The following is a 12,689-nucleotide window of genomic DNA, read 5'->3' as shown; positions in this document are numbered from 1 at the left end:
ATGTATTTGGAGGATATCATCCTGAGTGAGGTAACCCAATCACAAAAGAAGTCGCTAGGTATGCACTCACTGATAAGTGGATATTATCCCAGAAATTTAGAATACCCAAGATACATTTTGCAAAACACACACACAAAAAAAAAAACCAAGAAGGAAGACCATCGTGTGGGTACTTCATTACCCCTTAGAATAAGGAACAAAATACCCATGTATATAGGTACAGAGACAAAATTTAGAGCTAAGATGAAAGGATGGTCTATCCAGAGACTACCCCATCCAGGAATCCATCCCATCATCAGCCACCAAACCTAGATACTAATGCACATGCCAACAAGATTCTGCTGAAGTGATCCTGGTATAGCAACCTCTTGTGAGGCTTTGCCAGTGCCTGGCAAACACTGAAGTGGATGCTCACAGCCAGCTATTGGATGGAACACAGGGTCCCCAACCCTGTAGGTGCAACAATATGAACTAACCAGTACCCCCTGAGCTCGAGTCTGTAGCTGCATATATAGCGGAAGATGGCCTGGTTAGCCATCGTTGGGAAGAGAGGCCCCTTGGTCTTGTAAACTTTATATGACCCAGCACAGGGGAAGGCCAGGGCCAAGTAGTGGGAGTGCGTGGGTAGGTGAGCAGGGGCGGAGGTGAGGTATAGGGAACCTTCTGGATAGCATTTGAAATGTAAATAAAGAAAATAATAATAATAATAATAATAATAATAATAATAATAATAATAAAATGTTAAAAAAAGAAAATAATAATTTTAAATTTTTTTTAAAAGTGGACTACATTTTCAAGATAGTAAATACTTTTAGAACTACAGCACTCCATCTCTGATTATTTTTTCTGAATCTTCCCCAAATCTATTGTATAGAAACAAAAACATTAGAAAAATAACAAGGGACAGAAAACCTATTATAGTTCTGAGAGTAATATTTAAAGCATTAAGAAAATAGATTGATGTATGATATTTTTTTAAAAAAAAGAAGAAGAAGAAAAGAAAAAAAAGAACACCAATGGCATATGATTTAAAATCAAGAATTGACAACTGGGACCTCATAAATTTGCAAAGCTTCTGTAAGGCGAAGGACACTTCTGTAAGACGAATTGGCAACCTACATATTGGGAAAATATCTTGACCAATCCTACATCTAATATATAATATATACAAAGAATTCAAGAAGTTAGACTCCAGAGAACCAAATAGCCCTATTAAAAATAAGGTACAGAGCTAAACAAAACTTTGCAACTGAGGAACACTAAATAGCTGAGAAGCACCTAAAGTAATGTTCAACATCCTTAGTTATGAGGAAGATGCAAATCAAAACAACCCTGAGATTTCACCTCATACCAGTCAGAAAATCTAAGATCAAAAATTCAGGTAACAGTTAATGCTGGCAAGGATGTGGAGAAAGAGGTGCACTGTGCCATCACTGGTGGGATTACAATCTGGAACAACCACTCTGGAAATCAGTCTGGTGGTTCCTCAGAAAATTGGATATAGTAATACCTGAGGAACAAGCTATACCACTAGTGGACATATACCCAGAAGATGCTTCAACTTGTAGTAAGGACACATGCTCAACTATGTTCATAGTAGTCTGATTTATAGTAGCAAGGAGTTGGAAAGAATTCAGATGTCCCTCAACAAAGGAATGGATACAGAAATTGTGGTACATTTACACAATGGAATACTAATAAGCTATTAAAACAATGAATTTATGAAATTCTTAGGCAAACGAATGGAGCTAGAAAATATCATCCTGAATGAGGTAACCCAATCCCAAAGAGGACACATTGTATGCACTCATTCATAAATGTATATTAGCCCAAAAGCTCAGAATACCCAAAATATAATTCACAGACCACTTGAAGCTCAAGAAAAAAGAAGACTAAAGTGTGGACACTTCAGTGCTTCTTAGAAGGGGGAACAAAATACACATGGGAGGAGATACATAAGGAAATTCTGGAGCAGAGACAGAAGGAAAGGCCATCCAGAGACTGCTCGCACCTGGGGATCCATCCCGTATACATTTATCAAACCAAAACATTAGTGTAGATGCCAAGAAGTGATTCCTAACAGAACCCTGATATAGCTATCTCCTGAGAGGCTCTACCATTGCCTGACAAATACAGAGGAGGTTGCTCTCAGTCAACCTCTGGACTGAGCACAGGGTCCCCAATCAAGGAGCTAGAGAAATTACCAAAGAAGCTGAAGGTGTTTGCAGCCCCATAGGATGAACAACAATATGAACCCAAGCAGTACCCCCCAGAGCTCTCAGGGATGAAACCACCAACCAAAGAGTACACATGGAGGGAACCATGGCTCCAGTCACATATGTAGCAAATGATGGCCTTTTCAGACATTAATGAGAGGAGAGGTCACTGGTCCTGGGAAGGCTCATTGCCCCAGTGTAAGGGAATGCCAGGATAGGGAAATGTGAGTGGGCAGGTCTGTGAGCAGGTAGAGGGGTACAGAATAGGAAGTTTTTGGAGGGGAAACATAGTAAGGGGATAATATTTGAAATGTAAATAAGAAAATATCTAGTAAAAAATAAATTTTATTAGTCAAAGAAAAGCCTGCTAACCAAAAACATCCAGGAAATTCAGGACAAAATGAATAGAACAAACCTAAGAATAATATGTACAGAAGAGAGTGAAGCTCCCAGCTCAAAGAAATAGAAAATGTCTTCAACAAAATCACAGAAGAAAATTTCCCCCAACCTAAAGAAAGACAAGCCCTTAAATGTACAAGATACATATAGAACACAAAATATAGTGGACCAGAAAAGAAAATCCTCCCCATCACATAATCAAAACACTATATGCCCAGAACAATGAATTATTGAAAGCTGTAAGGGAAAAAGGCTAAGTAACTTACAAATGCAGACCTATCAGAATTGCACCAGACTTCTCAAGAAAGACCCTAAAAGCCAGAAGAGCCTGGACAGTTGCTATGCAGACCCAAATAGAACACAACTGCCAAGGCAGGCTAATATACCCTGAAAAATTCTTAATCATCATAGATGGAGAAGCCAAAATATTCCATAACAAAACCAAATTTAAACAATATCTTCAAGTCTCTCAAGAAATAAATCATGGAAGACTCAGAAAATGGAAAGAACTCCCATGCTCATTGATTGGTGGGATTAACATTGTAAAAAATGGTTGTCCTACCAAAAGCAATCTACAGATTCAATGCAATCCCCATCAAAATTTCAACCCAATTCTTCACAGACATGGAAAGAACAATTTTCAATATCATATGGAAAAAGAAAAAAAAAACCTATAATAGTAAAACAATCATTAACCACAAAAGAACTTCTGGGAGAAGCAACATCCCTCATCCCTCACCTCAAACTGTTCTACAGAGTACTAGTAATAAAACCTGCATGGTATTGGAACAGAGCCAGACAGGTTGATCAAGGAATAGAATTGAAGACACAGGAACAAACCCCATACACTTATGGACACTTGATCTTTGACAAAGAAGCCAAAAATATATAATAGAAAAAAGAGAGAGCATCTTCAATAATATGCTGCTGCTATAACTGTCAATCAGTATTTAGAAAATGAAAATAGATCCATTTTGTCACCCTGTACAAAGCTCAAATCCCAGTGGATCAAGAACCACAACATAAAACCAGATACACTGAATCAAATAGAAAAGAAAATGGTAAAGACCTTTGAATTCATTGGTGCAGGGGTGGGAGGTGGGGTATTTCCTAAACAGAACTCCAATGACTCAAGCTCTAAGATCAAGAATTGATAAATGAGACTTAATGAAACTAAAAAGTTTCTGTAAGGCAAAGGAAATAGTCAATAGGAGAAATTGACAACCTGAAGATTGGAAAAAAACTTCACTAACCCCACATCTGTTAGAGGGCTAAAATCCAAAATATATAAAGAACTCAAGAAGCTAAACTCCACAAAAATCAGAGGATACAAAACAGAGGAATCTCAAGTGGAGGAGAAATGTTCCTATGTCCTTAATCATTAGGGAAATGCAAATCGAAACAACCCTAAGATTCCACATTACACAAATCAGAATGGCAAATATCAAAAACTCAGGTAAACACACATGTTGGCAAGAACGTGGAGAAAGAAAAACACTCCTCCACTGCTGGTGGGACTGTACACTGGTACAACCAGTCTGGAAATCAATCCGGAGGTTCCTCAGAAAATTGGAAGTAGATCCAGCTGAAGAACCAGCTATACCCACTTGAGCATATACCCAAAGGCTGCCCCACCATACCACAGGAGCACATGCTCTACTATGTTCATATTAGCCTTATCTATGATAGCTAGAACCTGAAAGCAACCCAGATGCTCCACAACAAAGAATGGATACAGAAAATGTGGTTCGTTTGCACAATGGAATACTATTTAGCTATTCAGAACAAGGACATCATGAATTTTGCAGGCAAATCAATGGAGCTAGAAAATATCCTGAGTGAAGTAACTCAGATCCAACAAGTGAGGATGCTGCAATCCCACTTTGGAAAGAGAAGAAAGCCATCCAGGGAGGGAGAGAATAGAAGTGACCTAGGTGGAAGAGAAGGGGGAGGAATAGGGGGAACATGATAAATTATGGGGGGAGATGGGAGAGAGGCTCTGAGGGCCAGCAGAATAAATGGAAATATGAAAACTTGAGGTGAGTTGAGAGGTGGGGGACCCTCTAGAAAGTACCAGAGACCTGGGAGGTGAGAGACTCTCAATACTCAAAGGGAGGGACTTTAGATGAACTGCCCAAGAGTGGAGAGAGAAAACTTGTAGAGTCTACCTCCAATAAAAAGTCAGGGCAGCAACCCAGAGTTGTTCCTGTCTAAAAGAACTGTAGAGACAAAAATGGTGAAGACTGAGGGAAAGGCGTTCCAGTGACCAGCCCAACCTGAGATTCCTTTCAAAACATGACACTATTACTGAGGCTATGCTTTACTTACAAAGAGCAACCTAGAAAGACTACCCTCTGAGAGGCCCAACAAGCAGCTGACTGGGACAGACACAGACTCATACCCAACTATTGGCCTGTGGTATTGGTCAGGGACCATTATGGTTTAATTAGGAGATGGCTGGAAGAAGCTGAGAAGGAGGGGGACCCCATAGGAATACCAGCAATCTCAACTAACCCAGACCTCGGACATCTCTCAGACACTGAGACACCAACAAGGCAGCATACATGAGCTGGTCCAAGGCCCACTGACACATATACAAAGGAGAACTGCCTGGTCCGTCCTCAGTTGAAGAAGAGTAACCTAAGAGTTGAGAGATTTGAGGACCCAGGGAATGGGCAGGCATCCTCTTGGGTACAGGAGGAAAAGGAATGGGATGAGGAGCTGTGTAAGGATGGACCAGGAGGGAGGCAACGACTGGATTGTAAAAAAAATATAAAAGGAAAAATAAATATAAGATATATTTAATACTTAATATACATTAAAAGGATTATTTTTAAAAAGAATTATAGTGATTTAGACCTAAGTTAAATAGTTTACCAAGGGGGTGATAGCCATGCCTTTAATATCAGCAGAGTCAAACTGATCCCTACAATTTAGTTGTTTTCTAAACTACAGAGTTATAGTGAGCAAGGTGGTGGTGGCACACATTACCCAGGGACAAGACTCAGCTACAACTGCTATTTTATATGTTTGCACACTAGAAAAATCACATACCATATTTATAGATTACTATAAAAACCCTCTACATGGTTACTAGATATTCAGTTAATTTGCAATGGGAAAATGAACAGAGTAGCTTTTGTGACTGCCTGTAAAGTCACCCCCATGCATTCAGCCCTGACCAATATTGAACCAGATGATGCCCTAATTATGGATATAATATTTATTGGTGAATTTATAAATTATAAATCAAAAAGGAATCTGCCAGTATTTTCTGTTGGCTTAAACTGCAAACACTTTCCTTATATGGAGAATAAATATTCTCTCTTTGAGAAACAAATCTGTGTTTGCCAGGCACTGGCATAGCCTCATAAGAGACACCTATATCAGAGTCCTTTCAGCAAAATCTTGCTGGCATATGTAATAGTATCTGCGTTTGGTGGCTGATTATGGGATGGATTCCCAGGTGGGGTAGTCTCTGGATAGTCCATCCTTTTGTCTCGGCTCCAAACTTTGTCTCTATCTAGACATTTCATGAGGAATGGGACACCTTATAGTAAGTCATTGTCAACCATCCTATGGTCATAAGGTGGTCCATTAAAATGATATGTTGGATCTTTTCAAGGACACGGTCCCTAGCAGGCTTAGCTATGGAAGGAAATGTATTGCAGTGGTATCCTAATCCCTTAGAGATCAGTATATGGTAGCAAAGGTGTCTGTGCCTTTCTGCAGTGAGAAAATAGCTTACTAATCCCCATCTCTAAGCCAGTCACCATTCCACGAAAAGAGGCACATATTGAACTTTGGGGACCAATGGACTTAAAGTCAAATCTGGCTTTAGGTTAGGAGTATGGCTTTCTTTGTCTCTAAATCCATACATGCTTGTTAAAGGAAAATCCAAAATCACTGTCTCATATCAAAAGTGTCACCTGGTATGGTACACAGGAAAACAAAAAATAAGGGGCTAAGTTATTTCCACTAATCTCATATTCTTTTGGTTTTCATTTGACTCTCTAAACTTTTCTTGATATATAAATATTATCTCAAAATCTTTAAGAATATACATATTGCTTTCTGTCATGGTACTGGTACACTTACAGAGTATTAACTAATTTTCAAAATAAGCTTCATCTAGCTTCCTGCATGTGTTTTCAGGTTTGAGTCAACCAGATATCTAGGAATAAAGTTTCTGTACCTTGAGCATACTTAATAGACTGTAGTCCTCAAAACTTTCTGAGATCTGCTTAATATTCTATTTAAAATATTTAAGTTTTCTACCATTCCTAACAGTAACCTTCAAGAACTAGAGAAGATGGTTGGGCCCTTGACTGATGAAGCCACCTAGATTGCTGTAACACTAGCCACTAGACAAAACTGTCCCATGCCTCTTCTGCCAGAAGATTCTTCACAAGCAGGTGACACCTTTGGGGTGACCTATCTAGGAGTGCCACTAAGCTGACAATCATCCAGAAATCAGCTTTAAACTAAAAACTGCTCAGGACAATCAAATTCCCGAGTTCATAGAAGGCTGACAAGAAAATTTTACAAAACTTTGAACTCAAAAATACTTCATCCTAACACTATCAAATACAACCAAGCTGGACATCATGGAAAGCTTAGGGGAAAAAATACTTCATTGCTGTAAACGTTGAGGCCTGCTCCTTTTAACATATCTAGCCATTTTGTATTCAGTCTCCATTTTGCTCATAAGGTGAAATAAAGTTCAGATTTTCAGACTCTACTTCCCAAAGTAATTATCCATAGCTGACACTAAAGAATGCTCCAAATAAGCCAAAAAGTTATGGTTGAATCACATGTATCCTGTTGTCTCAATGCTCTGAAATTCTCCTATTCACCACCCTTCTTAACTCACTCAGGACCAATCAGTTTAAAGGTTAGCTGAAAATACTTTGCTTAATTAGCCAAAAATGCTGAACCACTTCACTGCTTGCCTTCAAACTTTTGAACCTGGTTTTTCAAATAAAAAGCCTGCCCTGGGGAGAGACTGGTGCGACAATTAGGTTTTTACTTCTTCTGCTCCTCGATACCTAGTATGCTGTGCATTCAGTAAGCTATTCTTGCTTAAGAGAGATTGGTGTACGTATAATTTGTGTGTCAATTCCCAGACCATGACAGTAAATAATTTTACTGTATTAGAGTTAAATTCTTTTCCTTTAGTTGGTGAAAAGGGGGGAAATGTTGCAAGATATTTGATAACACTTTGAATCCTGAGATTGTGTCATTTACTCAAAAAACCTGTTTCTAGTTGTGGTCTGGCTCAGCCACACCACACACCTTTAATCCAAGAGCTTTCTGTTTACTGTAAACAAGATTTTAAAAAGTCAACCATAGGCCAAAAGACAGAGCAAGCAACCAGTTTACAGGGACTGAACATAAGGAAAAAAACCCAGAAAGTAAGAGGGAGTCTGGAAGGATAGAGAGATGCACAGGAAGTAGAAGGGAGGGACATTCAGTTTGATGGTTATCTGAGATGATGTAGAGAAGGACAACTTCCATCTCGGATACTGACTGATAAGGAAGGTAAGCTGGATGCACTCTCTGCCTCTCTGAGCTAGCAGGGTTTTATCTCAGCACCTGGTTCCTAAGTTAAATTGAATGATTGTAATATGATTAAATTCAAAAGAAAGAAAGTACAGCCCTTGCAAAGGCATACAAGAGTATCTCCCTGGTCTCTGTGGCCTGACCATTTCTTTCAATGTGAAACTTTTACCACATAACAGCTCCCAAGCTCTGTTGTCCTTTCTCCCTTCTGAGATGAGCCTCTTCATAGGCAGCAACATCTCTCAGAGTCTCATGAACTAGGGATGGGTATGAGTTCAAAACACTTCTCTGCCCACTGTACTCCCAGTACTGCCAGCTGTCCCTCCCCTCTTTCTCTCTTTATATTTTACTTCTCCAAACCTACACTGTAATCAAAAAGGCTTATAGGTATCCTGGTGCCCTGGTAAGACATCAGATTATCTCAGGGCTGAGTTTTGCAGTGACATAGACTTGGTCGGTCAGCACCAAAGAAAGTCATTGTGCTTCCTGTGTGAAGCACAAACTTAACTACACACACAGTCTACCCTGAGATCTCAATGTTCTATAAAGATGGAATTTTTTTCAGCTGGAAGGGGACAGAGATTCCTGAGAAGGCCCCAAAAGGACAACGTGAGCGGTGCATGAGTAAAGAGAAAGAATTTTTCTCAATGGAGAATACTGACCAGATTATGGAGTTTCACACTTTAGGTTTATGGAAGTAATAAATCTGATTACTGGAAACGGGGGATGGGCTCCACTCTCCCATGAAGAGTTTCAAGATGATGGTCCCATTTCTTCTGTTCGGTGAGCTTTGTGATGGGTCTGCTCATGTGTTCTCTGGTCTTTTGTGGATGCTTTGGACATTTGTCTAGATGATTCCCCTTGGCTTCCTCATAATTTTTTGTTTTGTTTTGTTTTGTTTTGTTTTGTTTTGTTCTGTTTTGTTTTCATTAAATTTTTTCTCTGAAAACCCCCTATTGTTCCTAAAGAATCTACATTAGGGGGAGGAGAATTGAATATGATCCCCCAGCAATGTAGTTTTTTTAAGATTTATTTATTTATTATATGTAAGTACACTGTAGCTGTCTTCAGACACTCCAGAAGAGGGCGTCAGATCTCATTATGTATGGTTGTGAGCCACCATGTGGTTGCTGGGATTTGAACTCAGGACCTTCAGAAGAGCAGTCAGTGCTCTTATCTGCTGAGCCATCAATATGGGTTTTTTTCCCCTGGTGCTCAGCTTTTTCAGAGGCCCCATTTGCTTTCTCAACCAGACTGAATCCTTGCCCCTTGTGGTCTTTCTCAAGGTCTTTCTCCTTGGTGTGAACCCGAGGAATTTCTCAAAAAGACCCAACATTTTTTGATTAAGGTTCTTTCTCAGCTATACATTCCTGAAGAGATGATGACATCCTAGGCTGATTTAAACACCACATTTCTACATGTCTGCAAGATGAAGTCAAATGAAGGATTCTGGTCTATTGCCATTATTCTACAGCATGTGTGTCCTGCAATAAATGTTCAAAGTTCAACATAAAGATACAATGAAGAAGGAGGTAGGCACAGACAGGCATGATAATCTTTTCTGTGTCTAGTGAAATGAATCCCACCCAGCAACCAGAGATAACAAATAATTACTTACAGTACACGTTGAGGTATATGGATGTTATTGACACAATTTCTGCATGTCTATTCATGATCCGTAGGCTGTAGAAGCCTATGTCCTCCTGGGTGACATTGTAGATCTGCAGGGATCCATTACTGTACAAAGTCTCTCTACCACTGTGACCAGGCCCCAGCACAGTAACATTAGTGGAAAGTGTATATTGTCCAATTTGAGGGCTCTTAATCCTCGTTCCTCTGAACCAGGCTAAGGTTATAAGATTCTCTGTCAGATTGTCGATACGTATGAGAACATTTTCTCCTTCAATCACTTGAGGTGGCACTAATTCAATGGTTATTTGTGCAGTGGTAGGCAGGTGCCAGCGAGTTAAAAAGGAAGCTAGACAGGAATAGAGGAAAATAATCAATACTGAACAGATGTATTTATCACTTAGCTTAGGTGTGTGGATAGAGGTGTGCTCATCCTCCTTGATTAATGTCAACAACATGACATCCACTCCCTCAGACCATCTATGTCCTTTCCTCTCTATGGAATTCTTTAATCATGTGCTGCCTAACTCACTGCTAAGTATCCCCACATCCCTCCTCATTCAAATATTATTTGGTGTAAGGGTCAGTGCTTTTCTGGCCAACTCCTTTAGAAGGTCCTCACTTTCTGACCTTTTTCCTATGTTCCCTTTGTGGTTCTAGAGAAACTGTGACCTTATCTCTAAGACAGTCTGATTTCTGATCCACTACATTCAGAGTTTTGTGAGGAGCTGATATCTTTGGAAGGTTCAATTCCTGTAAAAGACCCAGAAACTAGTCAAGAACCAAAGGAAGGAAGAGGGAAGAAAAGGAGGGAGAAGAAAAAGAAAGGAACAAAAGAAAGGAGGGAGGATAGCAAGGAAGGAAGGAAGGAAGCAAGCAAGGAAGGAAGCAAGCAAGGAAGGAAGGAAGGAAGGAAGCAAGGAAGGAAGGAAAGAAGNAAGGAAGGAAGCAAGGAAGGAAGCAAGGAAGGAAGCAAGGAAGGAAGCAAGGAAGCAAGGAAGGAAGCAAGGAAGCAAGGAAGGAAGCAAGGAAGGAAGCAAGGAAGGAAGCAAGGACTGCCAGTGGGTTAATCTACATAGGTCCCAGGTTTGGCATTAACAAAAATAATTGTACTCAAGTTTTATTTGATTTTGTTTACATTGTCTTAGCTGTTGTATATGTGTTTTGTGATGGTATCTGTCTTAATGTGCACATGCAGCAGTGCTCTGTGGAAAAACGTTTCTCATGGTGGGAGCATGTATGGGCTCATTTGTCATTTTTCAGGATTCTGTTCTCTCCACTTACCAAGTAAGAATTAGGGAATAAATTCAGATTTTTCACATATAGAAACACTGATACATCTCACTGCCCCATCAAATTTTATTCATTTTTGCAGAGTCCCACTGTCATTGGGAATATCAATCTTCAGATTATGGCAGCCATTATGACTGATTTGTGACTTTTGAATAGTGAGTGGTTGGGGTTTTTTGAATTCCTCATCATCTCCTGTCTCCTGAGTGCTTCTGACAGCAAAGCCTCTGTCCCTCAGTGTATCTTCTACCCTATGGCTGCCAACAAAAACCCTGAGTTTCATCTTGGGCTCCTGCCCTCTTTAGGAGATCCCAGATGGCTTCTGAGTTTCCCTACCTCCATACTCAGAAAGTGGGTTCACTTACCTGTGAGCAGAAGCCACTGCAAGTGGGTACAGCACTTGCATGGAAGCACAAAGGATGCTTCCATCTCTCTTCTAGCTGTGCTGTCCTCCCTCTGGGAAAAACTTTAGCTCTAGCACAGCACCCAGGTTCTTCTGTCTTTCCTTCTTCTTAGCTGAGTGTCTCCCAAGAAAGGACTATCTAGAATCCAAAGGGCTGTGGGTGGTAGTGTCTGTGTCTACGGCACTGCTCTGTTCCTTCCACTCTCAGTGCTGTCTTGAATCCCTCTCAACTTCTCTCCCTTTATGTTCTACCTCCAAGAAGTACACTAAGCAAAATAGCTGATAAGCATCCCCATGCCCTCAGAGAAAAACAGTTCATTCCAGGACTGACATCTGCTGAATCATGGTCTTGAGTCTGTCAGAATCAAAGAGGGAGTCTCCATCCTACCTAGGTGTCCTTTGGACATAGAGACTCAGCTGATAACCCAGTCTGCCCTGTGTCTTCAGTTCTCTGAGAAGGTGAGATTCATTCAAAGCAGGAAGGTGACAAAGATGTCTCTGAGGGCCAGAAAGGGGCCAGCTGAGTGGTGACTAGGAATGAATACAATTATTTATCACCAGTCAAATTCCTGATGCAGGAGAAATGTTCTATAGTAGTTGTGTGGGGAGTTTCTTGTCTTCAGTGTTGGAGAAAATGTGACATGCATTCTAGAATGAACTTTGTGCTCCTTTTTCCTACAGAGGGTTGCAATGAAACTTTCCAGCTTCATGTGCTGTCTGAACTGTGTGTTAAATGAGTCCATGTCCTCTATGATCTTCTTTGGTCACCTATGTCCATTGTCTAGGTGATTTCTCAGTGGTATAACCCTTATGAGAGAAGCCAGGATAAAGGGGCATTCTAGGTTACTCAGATAGAAAGGTGTTTCCAGGCACAGGAAGTACCTGGTAGGTCAAAGTAGGGTCTAGAATAGGATCTCTGGGTAAGTAGACTTAGGGATGAAAACCAGTCTACAAGGGAAAGGCATGGCTCAAGCACTCTTCTGAGTATTTATTGTGTATCCCAATATTTCCCCCCTGGAGATCACTGGGAGCAATGCAGTCTCATATCTAAGCATACAGCAGACATGGTCAACAAGTCAAATGTGACCTTCCCTGATCCCTTCAGCACAGGAGGGATACAGTGCCTGTCATCCTGCTCACTGTGCTATGCAGATCTCCTAATTCTATCTAGCATAGGATGTGACTAAAAT

General features: G+C 40.3%; 1 protein-coding gene across 1 annotated transcript in view; it reads right to left on the bottom strand.

Annotated features, from left to right (window-relative positions):
* Positions 1–11,714, bottom strand: part of LOC110336381 (carcinoembryonic antigen-related cell adhesion molecule 5) — a 29,617-nt gene extending 17,903 nt beyond the window's left edge. Inside the window, exons 1-2 of the mRNA XM_021218896.1 lie at positions 11,462–11,714; positions 9,796–10,155 (exon numbers count right to left, since the gene is read on the bottom strand). Coding sequence (XP_021074555.1) covers positions 9,796–10,155; positions 11,462–11,525 — 424 coding nt within the window. The 5' untranslated portion in view covers positions 11,526–11,714. The remainder of the gene's footprint in view (positions 1–9,795; positions 10,156–11,461) is intronic.
* Between the last annotated feature and the right edge of the window lie 975 nt (positions 11,715–12,689).

This window comes from Mus pahari, chromosome 19 (genome assembly GCF_900095145.1).
Source record: "Mus pahari chromosome 19, PAHARI_EIJ_v1.1, whole genome shotgun sequence".
Classification (NCBI taxonomy): Eukaryota; Metazoa; Chordata; class Mammalia; order Rodentia; family Muridae; genus Mus; species Mus pahari.
This window is presented reverse-complemented; position numbering and strand designations above follow the sequence as displayed.